General features: G+C 44.5%; 1 protein-coding gene across 1 annotated transcript in view; it reads right to left on the bottom strand.

Annotated features, from left to right (window-relative positions):
* Positions 1-18,720, bottom strand: part of VWF (von Willebrand factor) — a 1,126,314-nt gene that overhangs the window by 727,760 nt on the left and 379,834 nt on the right. Inside the window, exon 18 of the mRNA XM_086921215.1 lies at positions 1,653-1,813. Within this exon, the coding sequence (XP_086777341.1) occupies positions 1,653-1,813 (161 nt within the window). The remainder of the gene's footprint in view (positions 1-1,652; positions 1,814-18,720) is intronic.

Genomic DNA, 18,720 nt, shown 5'->3' with positions numbered 1-18,720 from the left:
AGGACAAGGTAAACATTTAGATTAAAAACAACTGCCTTTCAGTCTTACAACACACTTTTTTATGCTCATTTCCTATTATGATCACCAAAGAAACAGAAGGGGACAAAGCAATTTAACCTTCTGCATTAAAACTCTTTGTGGCCTGATGCAGAGATATGTGATAAATCTAGTGTTAATACTTGGAAGCAGCAATGAAACTATGGGGCATATTATCAAGGGGGTTTATCTCCGCTTTTTTGGCTTTAAAAGCCAAGAAAGCGGAGATAAAATGATCTCCCTATTACCTAGCTGTCGCTAACACCAGTTAGCGACAGCTAGTAGGAGATAGCGACCATCTTGGGCCCCACTTTGCATGTCAGTGATATTTATCACTAATGACATGCAAAGTGGGCGTGCCAAGATGTTAGCGACTGGAAACAGTCGCTAACATCGCTATTTCCTATTACCAACTTTTGGAGATATTCGCTCTAAGCGCGAATATCTCCAAAAGCTAACACCTGCCCTGAGCAGTTCTTAGCCATGTTATCCAATGGGAGGTGGATAACATGGCTAAGAGCATTAGCTCGCTAATGCATGAATATCGCTGACTTTTCAGCGATATTCATGCATTGCGGACGATTTGTATCGCATTTGCGATAAACCTTGGTAATACCAACGTTTATCTGCGATAAAAATCGCCGCAGCTTGGCGATAATTCTTTCACGCTAACCAAGCAATAGCGATAATTATCGCTATTGCTTGGTAATATGCCCCTTAGGGCCTTATTTTTGAAGACCTGCCTCACATTTAAGCCGCTGTTATGTTACTTTTTGTGAAGCTGCAGCGGCGCAAATAATTTACGATGTTGCGCCGTATTTACAAAGTGACACATTAGGCAGATGCGTCACCTCGTAAACCCCTGTGCTACATTATACCTGCGTCAGGTATAATGTATGCAGGGTGGGCGTTCCCCCACAAGAAAGGATCGCAGGAGTGGCTCAGTGAAAGCTATAAGATTTCACTGCACCACTTCTAGGAGGCCAATGCGTCAAAACCTTTTGCCTGTCTCATGGCAGGAGTAAGGGTGACGCAGGCCCCAACCCATGTGAATGGACACATCGCTGGAGTTGCATCTGTTTTCAGACACACCCCATCAATGTGCCACCATTGCACTGACAGATACCTCAGTAATACTGACTTATCTATCATTCCTTGCGACATGATGTATCATACAGTAAATATTACGCTATATCATGTTGCAAGGAGGGCACACTGAGAAGTGTTGCATCGTTATTTTCACGCAGAGATGCGACGCTTCTCATAAATGAGACCCTCAGTATTTCTTTCACATGTCTCAGAAAAACTCTGGAAATGTTTCTATGTGTCCCTTTCCAGAAGTCTTTTGATGGCTATCCTCAGCAGTATTACTGTAAATCCACGGTAAGTCAAAAATATGTGTTAATGACTATAACTCGTCTCCTCGCTTGTTCTGCCACAGCAGTGAGCAGAGCAGACAGCAAGGACTGGGCTGAGGCCTAGCCTTTGGTATTCCAGGATGCCTGTCTGCGTTTCTAGAATGTCGGTGGGGGGAGACATAGGTGAAAGCTCTGCTCGGGGCAGAGGTCGCCAAACCAATGAATTCTGCAATTCTTCCTTTCAATCTGGAAACTTACCCTTCCGGCCGGACACATGCACCCAGAAATACAGCCGTGGCTCACGCACTCCAAGTCATAGTTCTGGCAGGTTTTGGCGCATTCAATCCCTTCTGCTCTCGGGTTGTTGGCGGGGCACACAAGCTTGCTCATTGGCGGCCTGCAGGTCAGGCTCCGTTTTACTGTAACATAAAAGAGATGAAGAGACTTTCATTAGACCTATAAAAGTTAATTATAAATCCTGGGCTTGTTTGAAGATTGTTTTTCAACCCAACCTCCGTTTTTAAACATTATTTCTAAACAGGGAGGAGATTGGGCCTGTGCAAACAACAGCAAGAGGCGATTAGAAATAAAGTTACCTTAAGGCTTCAAAATAATTGATTTCAAGTGAATTCGCATGCTTGTATCGTTAAGGGGGTTCGGTCCTAAGCCATAAAATGTTATGAGCAGTTATTATTTAGGGCTTAATTCAGTCGTGTAATGCGTTGTATTTCAGGGGTGTTTGCCAACTTTTCACATTCACAAATGACCAGGGAATAGCCAGAGCCGTCATTAGCCTTCACCGCAGCAGATCTGTCTGGCAGGCAAATCATTTGGCAACTGGGAGCGTGGGTGCGTTTGAACTACCAGACAGCAATTTAAGCAGACGTTTAAAAATAGCACCGGTTTTGGACTTTCCTTCCTTAATGTCAGATTATGTGCTGCCCTCTGACACTCAGCAAAAGTCTAGTAATAGTTGGAAACGAGTTGGATTCTTTTTTTTTCTCTTGTACTTTAACAGGTGCGGCATATGACTAATTTTGGCAATGCATAGCAAAATAAATACATTGTTATGTTAAACGAGTGCATTAATCTAGTTATGGCGATTCAAGACGTTATACCACTCAGAGACTCTTTATGAGTATTGCAGAACAGTGGGGCATATTACCTAGAAGTGCGTTAGAAAACGCACAACGCACATTCCCATATCGCCGGCTATCGTCGGATTTTTCGCCGTGATAGAGCGCAATTATCAATGCGCATCATGGAGGCGAAATGAAATCCGGCGATAGTTGGCAATATGGCACATTAGCGCATGAAAAAAAATGTTGTTTTCATGCGCTAATGTGTGCATTGATAATATGGGGGGGTGGAATCAGCATTATGATCCACACCCCCATGTTATCAATGCCCTAACACCTGGTCAGAGGAGGCGTTGGGAGACCTGCGATAAATAAGTTTATCGCAGGTCTGCCTCTCCCAACGCCTGCCTTGGTAATAGGGTGTTCCCACCTCCAACCACATTTTACATGTGGTTGGACGCGGGAACGCCCACTTTGCATGTCATTAGCGATGTTTGTCGCCGACATGCAAAGTGGGCTTGAGCCAGGCGTTAAAATGCCCTTGTGGATAGGGCTCTAGAAATATCGCCGTTTTCTCGGCACAATTCGCCGAAAAAGCGGCGATACTTCCCCTTGCTAATATGCCCCCGTGTCTCTGCCATACTACGAGCGGGCCAGTGTTTATGGTGCCTGGAAGCAATGGACCCAGTTTGACTGGATGGACATCCTGCAACACACCACATGAGAAGGAACATGGGCCGCAGCCGCCGCCCACCCCACCCGCATCAGAGGGGGAACAGAGAGCACCTACTTCATGGAAGCCACAGCCTCCCTTTAAAACAATGCCCTCCCCGCCCTAACACCACGGTCCACATAGTAAATAATAGTGGAATAGTCCCCGGAACAGAGGAAAGTGTTGATTTTTAGGTCGCTTTAGTTATTCTCAGTTCTGGCTACTGGAGCTCACATGATTTCAGCTACTAGTAGTGAAAGCCAGCGCTTTTTAAAAAAAATTCAGTGGTATAATATGTACTAAATGGGTACCAGAGACTATGCATGTGCAAAAATGACACCAAGAAATATTAATTTATATAGCTTTTGTAATTGCAACTAAAGCAAATATGTTATTGTTTCTAAATGCCACTTAACAATTTAGAGAAAGCTATATAAATGCTCAAAAGTCTACATTTTACCCACCTTGTAGTCTGAATGTGCTTGAAGGATAGCAATCTCTAAAACGTTTTGAAGGATAAACAAATGGCAGTACATGGGATTTGACAGTTACAGGTGTGCATATAGGCATACCTTTCTAACAATCATACTAAACACCCTAGTAAAATCAGTGATGAGTAGGAAGTGAAAGGTCTACATTATAGAGGTTAAATGGGACCATAGAGGAGAGGATAGGAGGGGGGACGATACTCTGAAAAAGAAAGAACATTCTTAAAGGCCTTCAGATCTATCCAATCATTGTATAAAAACAGCTTGAGAAAGTCTTACAGATAGATAGATAGACAGACAGAATTATAGAGGGGTCACAGTGAATTATAGGAACATTTTTCCCCAAGCGGTTCTGAATGACTTCAAATAGACAACAAGACCTGTCCTGGAAGGCCTGTCCTGGAAGACCTGTCCTGGAAGGCCTGTCCTGGAAGGCCTTTATGACAGCGCAACAGTGGGTAACAAGCAGTGAGTTATGCGACTTAGCAACTGATATAAATGATAGAGGCGTTCTATGAGAGCATAAATAACACACATACACACATATATGTGTATGATACAATTATTTTGTCACTTTTGAGCTTGGCACGGATGGCACTGTGGTTTACTCTAAAAATGGCTAAAGACTTTGTCGCTTTCTAGCCCAGCATGGATGGCACTGCGCTAATCCATTGCTTAAAAACTCTGGTGGAAAAACAGATATTTGAAGTGAAGAGATTCAGAGTGTCTCTGGTGTTGTAGATTGCTCCGTATACAGGAGCTGATATCCGCCTATACTTGGGAATTACCCAGAGTCCTGCTCCCTTTTTTGCATAATTTTTGTAGCAGTATAAGCCTGAAAGGGTTTTGTCTTGATATATACTGAGTGCTCCTTTATGTCTGCACAAAGCTGTAGCTCTAATTAGAGTGATTCACCTGTGTCATGGGCTGCGTTCATTAATTACGGGTTGGCTTCGATGACCTTTCAGCAATCCAAAGTTGTAATACTGTGCATGGAGTGGTTAAAGGCTTTTCTAATTATTCAGCTCAACACGGATGGTGGTACTGTATTAATACTATGCTTGAAGACATTGCTGCAAAAATGGTAAAAGGATCTGATGGCTTCTAGCTCAGCATGGATGGTACTGTGCTAATTCTTCCCTTAAAAACTCTACAAGAAAACAGACATTTGAGGTGAGCAGATTCAGAGGATTGGTGGTGTTGTAAGGTGCTCCATATAAAGGAGCTGCTCTCTGCCTACACTTGGGAGCTATCCAGAGTTCTCCCCTTAGTTGTTTCATATGTATAATGTACGTAAGTATATATTAGTGTGTGAATATATATATGTGTGTGTGTGTGTGTGTGTGTGTGTAACTGGCCATTGGCTGGGTAATCCCCAAGAAGATGTAGCGTGCCTCTTGAGACTGGTACCTGAAAGGAAGAATATGAAATTCAGGAAATTCACGTTGCTTAGATTAATCATAGCTAATCAGCAATAGCCATTAGATGGTTCTGCCTGAAACTCCCCTGGTGCCAGAATGGTAGCGGGACTTGAGCTAATGGGCAGGGGCAAAAAGGTCCATATGAGAAAAGTGAGGCGCGATGAAAAATTAACCAATGACTTTCTAGCGTTTGGAGCTATGAATCACAACTTGACTGAGACAAGGCCGCATGACCCCCCTCTCTTAAAAGTGATGGAAAATGTTTTAAAAGGCTGGGACCTGTGACCCCCCCTGCCACAATCAACAAACATATTATTTTTTAAAGCCGGAATGGCAAGTCATTAGAGGCCCTGCCCCCTTTCATCACCACTCTGCAAATGCACCTCCTGGCGCACAACTGGTTGAGGGTTGAAAACCCCTTGGTTGCAGAGGGCCCTTGGGGGCCAACAACCCCTTTTGTTACCTCCAGTAAGTCCCACATAGGGGCATTGCTGAAAGGCTGCACCCCCTTTCTCCACCACACTGTAAGCACGCTTCCTGACACACAACTGGTTGTGGATGAAGTCCCCTTGACTGCTCAGGGTACTTGGGGGCCAACAACCACTCCTGTTACCTCCAGTAAGTCTCACATAGTTTGATTTCTGAGAGGTTGTGTGAGGCCACGCCTCCTTTCTCCACCACTAGGTAAATGCGCCTCCTTGTGCACAACTGGTTGGGGATGAAGTCCCCTTGGCTGCTGAGTGTCCTTGTTGGCCCACTGCCCCTGCTGCTACCTTCATGTCGTACTCTGCGGGATTGCTGAGAGCTGGTCAGAGGCCCTGCCCCATTTCACTCGTACAAAACCAGTGAAATTCAGCAGTTATAGTTATCTGAGCTAACTGTAACATATGACCCTGCAATGTACTGCTTATGACCTCATATATTACATCACTCACATAGAAAGCAAAGAGATATTGCATTTTCCCTTTGTTCATGGTTATGCACTTCTGTGTGCGTGTGAGAGGTCCTTAAACAAAATCTGAGGTAATTCAGTTTCAACTCCATTTTGTATTCAGTCGCCATTTTGTGTTGCCCTCACTCAGGCAGCTTGGTAAACCGAGTGTTTTTTCCCTTTGTACTGCCACGTGTTAAATAACCTCCCCTTTCTTGTTGTGAAGCCAATTCCAGGAACTAGCCAAACTGACTAATCCTTGTCCAGACTGACTAATCCTTGTCCCAACTATCTGTTGGCCTTCAGTATTCTTTCCCTGCCTTATCCTATCTGTTGGCCTTCGGTATTCTTTCCCCGCACTATCCTATTTTGCAAGTTGTCCTTTGAAGCACACAAACATGTCCTGCCATTACTGATTGACCTATAGGTGCTGTCATTGATTGACTTATGGGTTGGGCAAAAACACGACTCGAGGGGGACGCTCTGGTTACATCTGCCTTGTTTTGAATGTTTATTTTATTTTTATTTTATTTTATTTTATTCAGAGTTTTATATAGCGCGAACAAGATCTTTACAGATATCAGAGCGCTTCACAGAAACAGCGGTGGGGATAGCATGAAGGTGACGCAACATAATATTGGGTGCAATATAAAATTCAGTAGCATGATCGGATGGCAGTCATAATACAACATAATATTACTCAACATATATATATATATAGACGCAACATAATATTGGGTGCAATATAAAATTCGGTAGCATGATCGGATGGCAGTCATGTTCTAATAAAAGATCAATAAACAATCAAATATGCGATAATATAAGACGCTACTGAGTCTTTCATACAACTACGATAAAAGTCAGGAGAACTAATGCTAAAGGGATTGCTTATGCCAGTATCTAAAAGTTACGGGGAGCAAAGGGGACGGGCATCGAGATTCAGTAGGCTAACGTGAATAGTCTAATAATAGATATTTAGTGAGTAGTATAAAAGGATCGACTATCCATCATGGAATTATGGCAAACAAGAAGAATAAACGAATCTAGATCCTGAATAATATGACATTATTTGACATTAGACAAACATGTAACCAGTAATACCTAAGCGGTGCGAAGTCTCTGAGCAACAAACATTAAAGTTCAGGTGAACTTAGCCATGAGGATGGCTTTCACCTCTTTCTTAAAGACGGCCGTGGAGGAGATAAGCCTGGTTTCAGGAGGGAGTGCGTTCCAGATCCTAGGTGCCATTCCTGAGAAGCAGCGTTTGTATGTTTTTTCCTTCCGGAATCTGCAAGGTTTCAAGAGTAGATTTTTTGTACTTCTATTGGATCTCGAACCTCCTGATATAGTCAGCTTTTGAGTGAGGTAGTTAGGTGCCTTGTGGTGTACGGCAGCGTGTGTCATCACAGCAATTTTCAGTTGTATTCTGGCTTCAAAGGGCAGCCATTTCAGAGATTTCAAGTCAGGGGTAATATGAGAGTGTTTTCTTGAGCCCGTAATGAGTCTCGCGGCAGCGTTCAAGGAGGCTCTTAGGGGTGCAGTTGTTGCTAGAGGGAGACCACTGAGGGTCACAATTCCATAGTCTATGCGGGGGATGACGAGGGCTTGTACTGCATTTTGGAAGTCTTTGGCTGGGAGGAAGGGTTTCAGCTTCCTCAATGTGTTGATATGGAAATTGGCTCCTTTCGTTGCTTTGCTAATGTGCTGTTGCATGTTGAGCTTTGCGTCAAGTGTGACACCTAAGGATTTCGCGGACTCCACGATGGTGGGCCGGACATTGAATGCTGTTAGGTGGTTGAGCCAAAGTTGGGTGGTGGTAGATTTCGCAGGGGGTGCTATCAAAAGGAACTCAGTTTTCAGAGCATTTAGTTTGAGGTGATTGTCGGCCAACCACAATTGGGTCTTTATAAGAGTGTAGTTCAGGAGTTTGATATCTTCCGGGGATTGTACCTTTAGGTAGAGTTGAGTGTCATCGGCATACATATGGAAGCATACATTGGATGCTTGGAGCAGGGTGGCAAGTGGCTCGATGATGAGGTTGAACAGTGTGGGTGAAAGGGAGGATCCTTGTGGAACGCCTAAGTCTACTGGCACAGGCAAGGACAACACATTGTTGATCTTGAACATCTGAGACCGGTTATGTAGGAAGGAAGTGAACCACTTGAGAACAGTCCCGGATAAACCCATTCTAGTGTTTAGCAGCTCAAGGAGGTTCTCGTGTTTGACCGTGTCAAAAGCTGAAGAAAGGTCGAGAAGGATGAGGAGGCATGACTCATTGCGATCAAGCATTTGGAGGGCGTCATAGATTATGTGAGTCATGGCCGTTTCCGTGCTGTGCTTTGCTCGGAAGCCTGATTGATGAGGGTTGAGGAGATCAAACTTATCAATGTGTTTTGTTAGTTGAAGTTACACACATTTTTCCAGCAGTTTGGCCAAGGTGGGGATGTTTGTGATGGGACGGTAATTGTTTAAGTCAGACGGGTCAGCTGTAGGTTTCTTGAGTATGGGCGTGACTTGCCCCACCTTGAGTGAGTCAGGGATGAGACCTTGTTGAAGGGAGCTGTTAATGATTTTAGTCCAGAGTGGGAGGAGCATGGTGGTGAAGTCTTTTACCGCGTTAGCAGGCAGGGGGTCTGTGAGGTGATTAGAGGGCTTTAAGGTACCGCGCAGTCTGCGTATTGCATCTTCAGAGTAGATGTCGAATGAAGCCCACGATGCGCTGTTTTTTGGCTGAGTGTTAGACATTCTGATGTGATCAGGGTGTTGGCTTACGTCATTGAGGAGATCCTTTCTTATGTTGTCGGTCTTTAGCTTGAAGAAGGCGGAAAAGTCTTCACTGTGTGGGATATCGCTTGTTGGGTTGTTTGGTTGCAAGGGTTGCGGCTTTGTTTGACTTTTGACTAGTTCGAACAATTTTCTTGGTCGGTTTTTCGCTTGGTCAAGCTGGAGGCGAAAGAAGTCAGATTTCGCACGCTTGATTTTCCTAAAATAGGCATTTCTCTTGTTCTTAAGCTTTTTGCGATGTAGTGATGAGGGGTCAGCTCTCCAAGTGCGCTCTGCCGATCGCATAGCACGCCTGTCTTCGTTGAGTCTGCCGTCATACCAAGGGTTCGAGCTCTTGGTGGAGACTCTCTTTAGTTGCAGTGGGGCGGCTTCGTTGATTATAGAGGTCATAGAGTCGAGGTAGAGGTCGGTCAGTGATTGAACATCAGAGACGTCAGCAGGGGGAAGGAGGAGCCTGTAGGTGTGGGGAGGTAGGGCGTTAGGATTGAGATTCTTCATGTCCCTTTTCCAGATCTTGCATTTGGTGGGTTGAGCCGGGGAGGGTTTGACTTTTTCATTGATAAAGAAGGTGATGATGTGGTGATCTGACCAATCACAGGGTTGGATTGACCCCAGTTGGGTAGCGTCCTCTTTGGCGATGATGAGATCGAGTATCGAACCTTTATCATGTGTTGGGCTGTTGCATATTTGGGTGAGGTCAAGCGCATTAAGGAAAGATTTGAGACTATTCACCACTGTGTCTTTCTGATCGTTCCAGTGGAGATTAAAGTCACCCAGGTAGATTTGAGTGATCTGCCGACCGGCGTTGGGAGTAATAGTGTCCATGAGTTGTTGAGAGAAGATGAGGTTAGCTAATATTTGGCAGATCTTGCATGTCCATATTAGGCATTTTGCATGCTTGCATGAGCTAGGACTGCCCCTTGCTTTTATGTTGAGTATGTAACCCTCAAATATATAAGGCCCCAGTGTTCTGTACTCTTGAGACTGCCTCATTCAGTTGCTAAGGCTTCTGTGTGACGTAGTCTCACTCATTTGAGTTTAATAAAGATGTTCTTTTATATTTCAGCTTCTGTGCCAAATTCTTCTTTGTATTAGTGAGACCCCTGAGAAGGAGTTTTTATTTCTTCAAATCTATCTTGACTGTTAAAAGCATTACCATCCACATTTTTCAAACAAAACTAAACAACTATTTTGGTAAAACATAAGGACATTTTCATCAGTTTGACAATTCCACGTAAATGATTTCAGGTTACAATGTACTTCTGTTAAAGCTGACAATGAAGAAAAATGATTTGGATCACATTTAGTTTATGTAATGCAAAGGCCTATTGAAACCTGTTCACATTGTGCAAATGCCCATTGAAACCTGTAGGGAAATTCCAGCACTTGTTAAATTGCAAATTAGCTCATGCTATACACCTCAGAAGTATGACAAGGTATAAGATATATTGTGCTTTGCTGTATCTTGTGAGATTTGTGTATGCAAAAAAGAGCACTCTGATATAGATTGCCTGGAACTACTAACCCTTACCAATGAATGAATGAATGAAATATTATTTATAACGCGCAGCTATGCCCAGTGGGCGTCAAGGCGCCTAAACCAAAATATAAAGCTGTTAGCAGACAGAAACAGAGCCTACTGGTATGCCTTAATAAAGAGCCAAGTTTTCAATGACTTCCTAAAGAGGTCAAGGGAAGGAAGTCGTTTGATTTCAAGCGGGAGTGAATTCCACATCAGAGGTGCCAATATGGAGAAAGCTTTGGACCCCCATCTAGCCTTCTTGGCTCTGGGGATTACCAGTTGGTGTTGCTCGCTGGATCGTAAACATCTGCTCGGAACATATCTGGTAAGTAATGAACCAAGGGCATCAGCCGAGCCTGCAGTTAGAGCCTTATATGTAAGGCAAAGAAGTTTGAAAGTGATCCTTGACGGAATGGGAAGCCAGTGGAGGTTCTTCCTCGCTAAGGTCATAGATGACAACCAGGGCAAAGCGAGAGCAAACCGCGCTGCAGCGTTCTGTATGACCTGTAGACGCTGGAGCAAGCCCTTGTTGGCCCCGGCGTACACTGAGTTACAGTAATCGAGCCTTGAGCCAACAAGGGCAATCACCACCTGTTTCCGCGCCTGTGGGGACAGATAGTGCACAATCCTTTTCAGGGTCTTGATGACACCCCAACAGGTCGCCACCGTTCTATTCACCTGTAGCTCCATGGAGAGCTGGGTGTCAAAGATGACACCTAGGTTTCTAGCAGATTTGGTAGGTATGGGGCAGCTGCCTAAAGAAGGGGGCCACCAGTCATCTGACCATATGTCCTGGTCCTTGCCAAAGACCAGGACCTCTGTCTTGTCCCCGTTCAACTTTAGGGAGTTGGAGACCATCCACTCTGCAACAAGTTGCATGCAGGCCCTAAAGTTAGAAGCGGTTTCACTGACAGAGTGGGTCAGGGATACCATAATCTGCGTGTCGTCCGCATACGACACTACCTCCATCCCCTGAGATCTTACAAGTCTTGCAAGGGGGGCCACGTAGATGTTGAACAGGGTCGGACTCAATGCCGACCCCTGTGGCACCCCACATTGCAAAGACTTGGCAGGGGAGAGGTATTCACCTAGCATGACACGTTGCTCTCGGTGTTGTAAAAAGGAGCTCAGGAGACTGAGCGCTGGTCCGACTACCCCTGCCTCCCTTAACCTAGATGTTAGAGTCAGGGGAGACAGGGTGTCGAAAGCTGCTGAGAGATCAAGCAGCACCAGTACGGTGGTGAGACCCAAATCTACTTTTCTGCGGATGTTATCCATGACTTTTGTCAAGGCAGACTCCGTGCTATGTAGCTTTCTAAAGCCATGTTGGGACCCATCCAAGAAGCCAGAGGCGTCGAGGAAGTTCGAGAGATGGAAATTCAAGTGGGTCTCCAACATCTTAGCAGGGGCTGGCAGCAGAGAGATGGGTCTAAAATTTTTCAGCACTCCAGGGTCTAAGGTGGTCTTTTTCAGAAGCGGCTTTACGATGGCTCTCTTCCATAGTGATGGAAAAATGCCCTGTTCCAAGGCTCCATTCATTACCTCAAGCATCGGGGGAAGAATGATCTCTCTGCAGTTTTTAAGTACCTTGAGGGGCAGTGGGTCAAGGGGAGATGAAGATTTAGTTTTATCCAGCAGGCTATTGAGATCTTCTAGCGTAAGAGCCGGGAAGTGTTCAAGGGACTGAGAGGAGTCTACATTCCAAGCCTCCAGTCGTGTGATTTGCACGGAATCATCCGAACTGAGTAAATTCCTCTGCGTCTTTAGGGCTATGTAAATATCGTCTATCTTTTTATAAAAAAAGTTCGATATGTCATCACATAGCTCCTGGGAAGCAACTACTGGATCAGGAACCTGAAGAGAGCAAAGGGAGTCTACAATTTTAAAAAGCTCTCTGGAGGATGTTAACGAACAGGTTAAGTTGGAAAAATAGTCCTGTTTTTCCTTAATGATTCGCTTTCTATACTCCCGTAGTAGACTCTTGTAACCTTCTCTATCTTTTAAATCCCAAGATTTACGCCAGCCACGTTCCTTCTGTCTACATTTTTGTCTGAGCAGCCTCAGATCGGCAGAGAACCAAGGGGCGGATGGCTTCTGTCTAGCTGCAGATTTCAAGGAGGGGGGAGCTAGCTCATCAGCAGCTTTGATAATGGCATCAGTTAAATCTTGAGCCGAGTCATCAACCTTCTGTTTAGTTGAAATACTGATGTTGCGGATAAAAGGTGCAAGTGCCTCCTTAGTGAAATTTTTGAAGCTCCTTTTAGATTGTTTTTTACCAGTGTCGGCCGTAACATCAGGACAGGGAATGTCTAGGGACAGCGGGACTGCTAGATGGTCAGACCATGTAATTGGTACCGGTAGACCGACTTCTAGTCTGGAATCGTTGGAGAAAATCCCGTCAAGGATGTGCCCCGCCTGGTGGGTCGGGTGGAGAACGAGTTGGACAAAATCACATGCCTCCAAGGAATTAAGCAGAGAGGAGGTGTCTTTTGATGCAGAATCCTCTAAATGGAAATTGATGTCGCCCAGAATGGTAAAGTGAGGCCTACCAAAATAAGGTTCTAAAATTCTAAAAAATTCTGGGCAGAAGTTGACTCTGGACCCAGGGGGTCTGTAGAGTAATATGCCGGAAAAGGAGCTCACCGGAGTGTGCGTAATGCAAAAATAGAGCGCTTCGAAAGGATCTGTAGAGACTGATAAAGGTTTTATTGTGCAGGAGAGAGTAGATTTAAAAAGAATGGCTATTCCACCTCCTCTACAACGTTCTCTGTCTAACCTTAGAAAGGTGTATCCTTCAGGTATAGCCAGGAGCAAATCATGACCAGCGGACTCAGAAGCCCAAGTTTCTGTGACAAAGACCCAGTCTGGATTCCTCAAACTGACGAAGTCATGAAATTCGATCCCATGTTTAATGGCATCTTACATATTTTTTCACATTCCTAGTTGAAATGGCAAGCAGCCATATACATTGTTTACTTTCAAGACAAAGGAGTGATAGGATTGCATTTTAAGGGTGAACAAGTTGCTCTTCCAGCTGCTATATATTTTGACTCTTCCACTCTAAACATCTGTAAATCCTCCTGACCTGCCATAACGGATTGGTGTTTTTCGTCATGAGCACAACACTTATGCATAAAAAGGAATAGTACCTAATGAAGAAACTGGTCTGAGACCAACATTCTCCTTTCACGTATTCGAATGGAACAACATACAGATATGGTCAGAATCTAAACTGTATACCTGAGGGTGAAGTGATGATAACAAGTTGCTAATATTGATTAATGCATTGAGGTCCAAAAAACATTAAAAGCGTCTTAAATACCTAATTTTCAAAAACAAAACTAATAAAGGCTTTACAATTTCAATTCATTTATTTTTTACCACTGTTGAGAAAAAAGTTGTTTACATTTTCTTTCATAAACAAACTTTAAGAAACTGGGGGGGCTTATTTACTAGAAACTGACGCATTTCGGTGTAAAGCAGCGATATGCTTGTTTCCATGCACCTGCGAGATAAACCCTTGCGCCACCATATTTATAATACGGCCCATCATGGCGCCAGGATTGACAGATGCGTCAGAAATCCTGACGTATCTGTCGTTGCAAAACCCATGCATTGCTGGAGCTGTGTCGTAAGCCTGATGCAACTCCAACAATGCATGGAGAAGACCTATTCTTATTGCACTGCGTTACTCCTTATGCCTGCTCCAAGCAGGACAAACGTTTTGACGCAGTGCACCCTAGAAGTGACGCAGTAAAATCTTGTAGATTTCACAACGTCACTTCTACGAGGCTTTCTTGCGGGGGAATACCCACCCTGCATGCATTATACCTGATGGGCGCAACCTGGTGCATTGTTTATGCCACCACTGCGTCACAAAAAGTGACTCAACTGAGGCACAAAAGTGCAAGGCACTTGTAAATAAGCCCCTGGGTTTGCATGTTTCGGCAAAAGACTGAAAGGAGGGCCACAATTTGTGATGCATAACTAAAATAAAAATTATATATTCTGAAATATACATTACTGCACTAGGATGTTTTGCATTTATAACTGAAATATATTTCTTGTACTTTGGTGAAAAAGCTAAATGTGTTGGATTTCATAACAATTTGGAAGTAGACCATTAACATATATTCTGTGCTTTGCTCTTGTGAGTTATTTCACTACATCACTAGTCTTATCAGTAAATTCTATATGTGGAATATTATATCAAGAAAGAAAGAAAGAAATGTACAAATGAAAGAAATGGGGTAATACACAGAATAATTAAATACTGAAAGGACACAACACTCACTAAACATATTTTTTTTAATGTACTTGGGTGTACCCATTTGAATTTTTTGAAAGTTACTTTTTTTGGACTCAGAAATATCCATAAGTCTGCACACCAGAATGTACTAAAATGCAGGTTTTAGTGTATATTCATATTTACAATTAATGCCAAGGTGCAAAATCTCATGTTTGTCTTTCACACGGATAGTAGTGGCCTTGTGGAAAATGCCTTATTCTAAACCTCATGAATATATGGGTATTGTAGGAAATTACCATTTTGTTATGATTTTCCCCCAAGTTTTGCCCTATTTGTTTTGCTGAACAGGAGTAGCATGCCTGTGCTCTCCCTTTATGCATGGTTAAATTGGCTTACCCATATTTACCTTACCTACAAGTCCTTAGTACATGGTGTAGAAAATGCACCCAGGGCCTGGAAATTAAATGCCACCTGTGGACGGCAGCACTTATATTATCATCTATGGAATGGGCCTGTAAAACCTGACTTTTAGATTACCATGTGTAGCCTGGCTGCAGAAGGCTAAACACCTCCTGTCAAAACTGTTCAACTAACCCTTCTTTCAAACATTGATGTCAACCCTAAATATGCCATGTTGCCCATAAGGTAGGTTGCCTCATATTTAAAAGTGGAACATATGTGCAATTAAAGTTGGTATGTTGCTCCAGTGACTAGCTCTTGAGAGATATTTCCACTTGTAGGGCTCTAGCTGGATCCCAGAAAATAATAAAAGTACAGATTATAAACTACAATTTGTAACTTTTGTCAGAAGTCAATTCTCATTCAAAGCCTACTTTTCATATTTGATAAAAATTCTATTAATTTGTGAAGCTGGATTTTTATTATATATGCTGGAAAAGCAGCATATAGAAAGTATACTTTTTTCAGCCTGAGGAATAAGTTAATATTTAGGGGCTTATTATGATGGCGGGCAGATCGTCACCACCCGGCCGGCGGTGGCACTCCGCCCGCCATCACAATTACATTTACCCCCACCATATTGCCATAGCGGGGGGTACCCCGGTGGACGGAAAGTCCTCCCGACGTTTTTCCGCCAGTCAGCAATCATCACGATTGCCGGCCGGGCGGAAAAAGCCAACAATATGTTGGCGGTACGGGACTCACTGTGCCACTGGAATCAAGCTATCTTGGCTGAAGAGTTGTGAAACCCCGACACCAGTCTTAGGATGCTTGTTCCAGTCCAGGGAGGACCTGGATCGGCAGTTCAGGCTGGACTGTTCCCATGAGGCACAAGGTCAAGTCTGCTTTGCAAATAGCCAGGTCAAAACTGGGGTGGCATAGTGAGCAAAAGAATGATGGATTTAATCGCTTTGATTTGTTCTGCATTCCGTCCATCAATTGTGTGTCTTTTGCTTTCTCTCACTAAGTGCGCCAGGTATGGCGGGACGTGGGTCTTGGACTCACTGTGCCACTGGAATCAAGCAATCCTGGCTGGCAGAAGAGGGGTGAAACCCCGAGACCGGTCCAAGGATGCTTGTTTCCGGTCCAGGGAGGACCTGGCTTTACAGTTTGTGCCAGACTGTTCCCATGAGGCACAGGGTCAAGACTGATTTGCATATGGCCAGGTCTAAACTGGGGAGGCATGGTAAGCAAATGAATGATTTATTTAACACAGATCTTTTGACTGGGGGTGAATGTTTTGATTTGTTCTGCATTCCGTCCATCAATTGTGTGTCTTTTGCTTTCTCGCCCTAAGTGCACAAGGTATGCCCAGACGTGGGTCCTGGGCTCACTGTGCCACTGGAATCAAGCTATCCTGGCTGAAGAGGGGTGAAACCCTGAAATTGGTCCTAGGATGCTTGTTTCTGGTCCAGGGAGGACCTGGCTTGGCAGTTCGGGCTGGACTGTTCCCATGAGGCACAGGTTCAAGACCGATGTGCATTTGGCCAGGTCTAAGCTGGGGTGGCATAGTGAGCAAAAGAATTAGGGATTTATCCCAGACCTTTTGATTGGGGCTGAATGTTTTGATTTGTTCTGCATTCTGTCCATCAATTTTGTGTCTTTTTCATACATATTATGATGGCAGCGAGGATATGCCTTTCCATGGCGGAAACTCCACCATGGAAAGGCATACAGAAAATCACTTTGGGGACCCGTTGTGGGCCCCTAAGGGGGTGGGGTGCTGCACTTGGGGGGTACCTATGATACCCCTTACTTGCAATGCCTAAGGTGGCAGGCACTGTGCTGTGCCTGCCAGATTGTGCATCGTAATGCAAAATATGGGTTTTTAGCATTGAATACTGTGCTGCAGCCAGCAGCACCGTCTGCAATGTTAAACTCCCGGGATGTGCCCGCCAGTGCGGCAGACGCATCCTAATACGGTGGGCTGGACCGGCCCACCTATGGCGGATGGTCCCAGCTCCGCAGGGATGGCAGGCGGACTTTTGTCCGACTATTATATTTATTCATATACATACACATAAAGGTAAAAATGCATGGGGGGCCGATTTTAATACACACTTAAACCCAACTAAGGACAAGTCAAATCCACATGGTGCACGCACCATAAAGGTCTCTCAATGCATACATGATGCAATGCTAGAATTAGAGTTGGTGGATGCCTGGCTGGTACGTAATGAGGACGGCAGGAGTGGTACACATGTCACGCCCACACATAATAGCTGGTCATGACTAGATTACTGGCTTCTGAGCAAAGAGTCTAACGGCTGGGTCACAGATGTTGTTCCCCTTCCGCGCACCCTATCAGACCACAATCCAATAAAATTGTGTATTGGTATTCCCACCACTATACACCAGCCGTTTACTTGGCGTTTTAAAGCTGAAGCATTGCTAGATCCTATTTATAATGACACCATAAAGAAGGTGATTAACAATATTCTGAAAGAAATGTTGGAATAGTTGAGAGTGCCGCCTCCCTTGGGAGGCCTTCAAGGTTACACTGCAGGGGGTCTGTATAAGCATGACAGCGGGCATAGTACGGGACATACGGGTGCAACTCTTTAAAATAGAGGCAACACTGACAGACTTGGAATGGGACTACATGGGGGACCCTAACACAGACACATTAGCATGTATTCAAGAACAAGTGCTGGAATACAATACATTGGCGGAGTCTGAAATCCACTACATATCGAGACGCCATGTTGCAAGAGCGTACGGTGAATGGGGGAGACCTGGACGTCATTTGGCCAACCGACCACCACCACATCACAAAAATAGTAGACTCACAGGGGGGAGCACTTCACACCCCGAGGGATAGTGGAGCAATTCAGGTCCTGCTATGCAAAGATGTACACATCATGGGGGGCATGGACGAGGACACCCTTGGGGATTACCTTGCTGACATTTCTTGCGTCTGGCTAGCAGACGGCCATGGTGAGTATCTGAGCCAAATAATTGATGAAGCTGATATTAAGTCAGCGATCCCATCCCTGCCAAATAAAAAAGCTGGGCCCTGACGGACTCACAGTGGAGTTCTATAAGGAATACGCGGATCTTTTAATGCCCTACCTTCTGGAGGTGTATGCCGAAGCCCATGAAACTGGCATATTACCGCCATCTTTACGACAGGCTTTATTTATTACATTACTGAAAAAAGATAAATCCCCAATGCACTGCGACTCTCATCGCCCTCTGTCGCTCATTAACATAGATGCTAAAATATTAGTCAAAATACTTGCCACTAAACTCAAACCGCTAATGTCCTGTCTGGTCCTACCAGATCAATCCGACTACATACCGGAACGCTCTACTTCTCACAACCTGAGGACTCTTTTTGGCATGTTCCACATTTTAAACAGAGATCTCCTAGCGGCCGCAGTCATGTAATCAGTAATTATCCCTTTGATGTCAAACCCTGCACCCCCACACATGGAATACCCACTGATATGATCCACTGATCCTCTGAAATATTTGGGAGTATGGGTCCACCGCGATCCAGAGATTGTGATCAGGGAAAATTATGGCACAGCTTGTGCTGCCCTTGAACTTCAAGTTGACAGATGGGCCCCATTGCCACTTTCCCGGGCCGATCGCATTGTCGTTATTAAAATGATCGTATTGCCACAGTTTTTATACCTGTTTACCAACATCCCGATCCGGTTACCGACGCAACTCTTT

Source organism: Lissotriton vulgaris, chromosome 1_1 (assembly GCF_964263255.1).
Source record: "Lissotriton vulgaris chromosome 1_1, aLisVul1.2, whole genome shotgun sequence".
NCBI classification, from domain to species: domain Eukaryota; kingdom Metazoa; phylum Chordata; class Amphibia; order Caudata; family Salamandridae; genus Lissotriton; species Lissotriton vulgaris.
The sequence above is the reverse complement of the archived record's forward strand: the minus strand, read 5'-3'. Positions and strand labels throughout refer to the sequence as shown.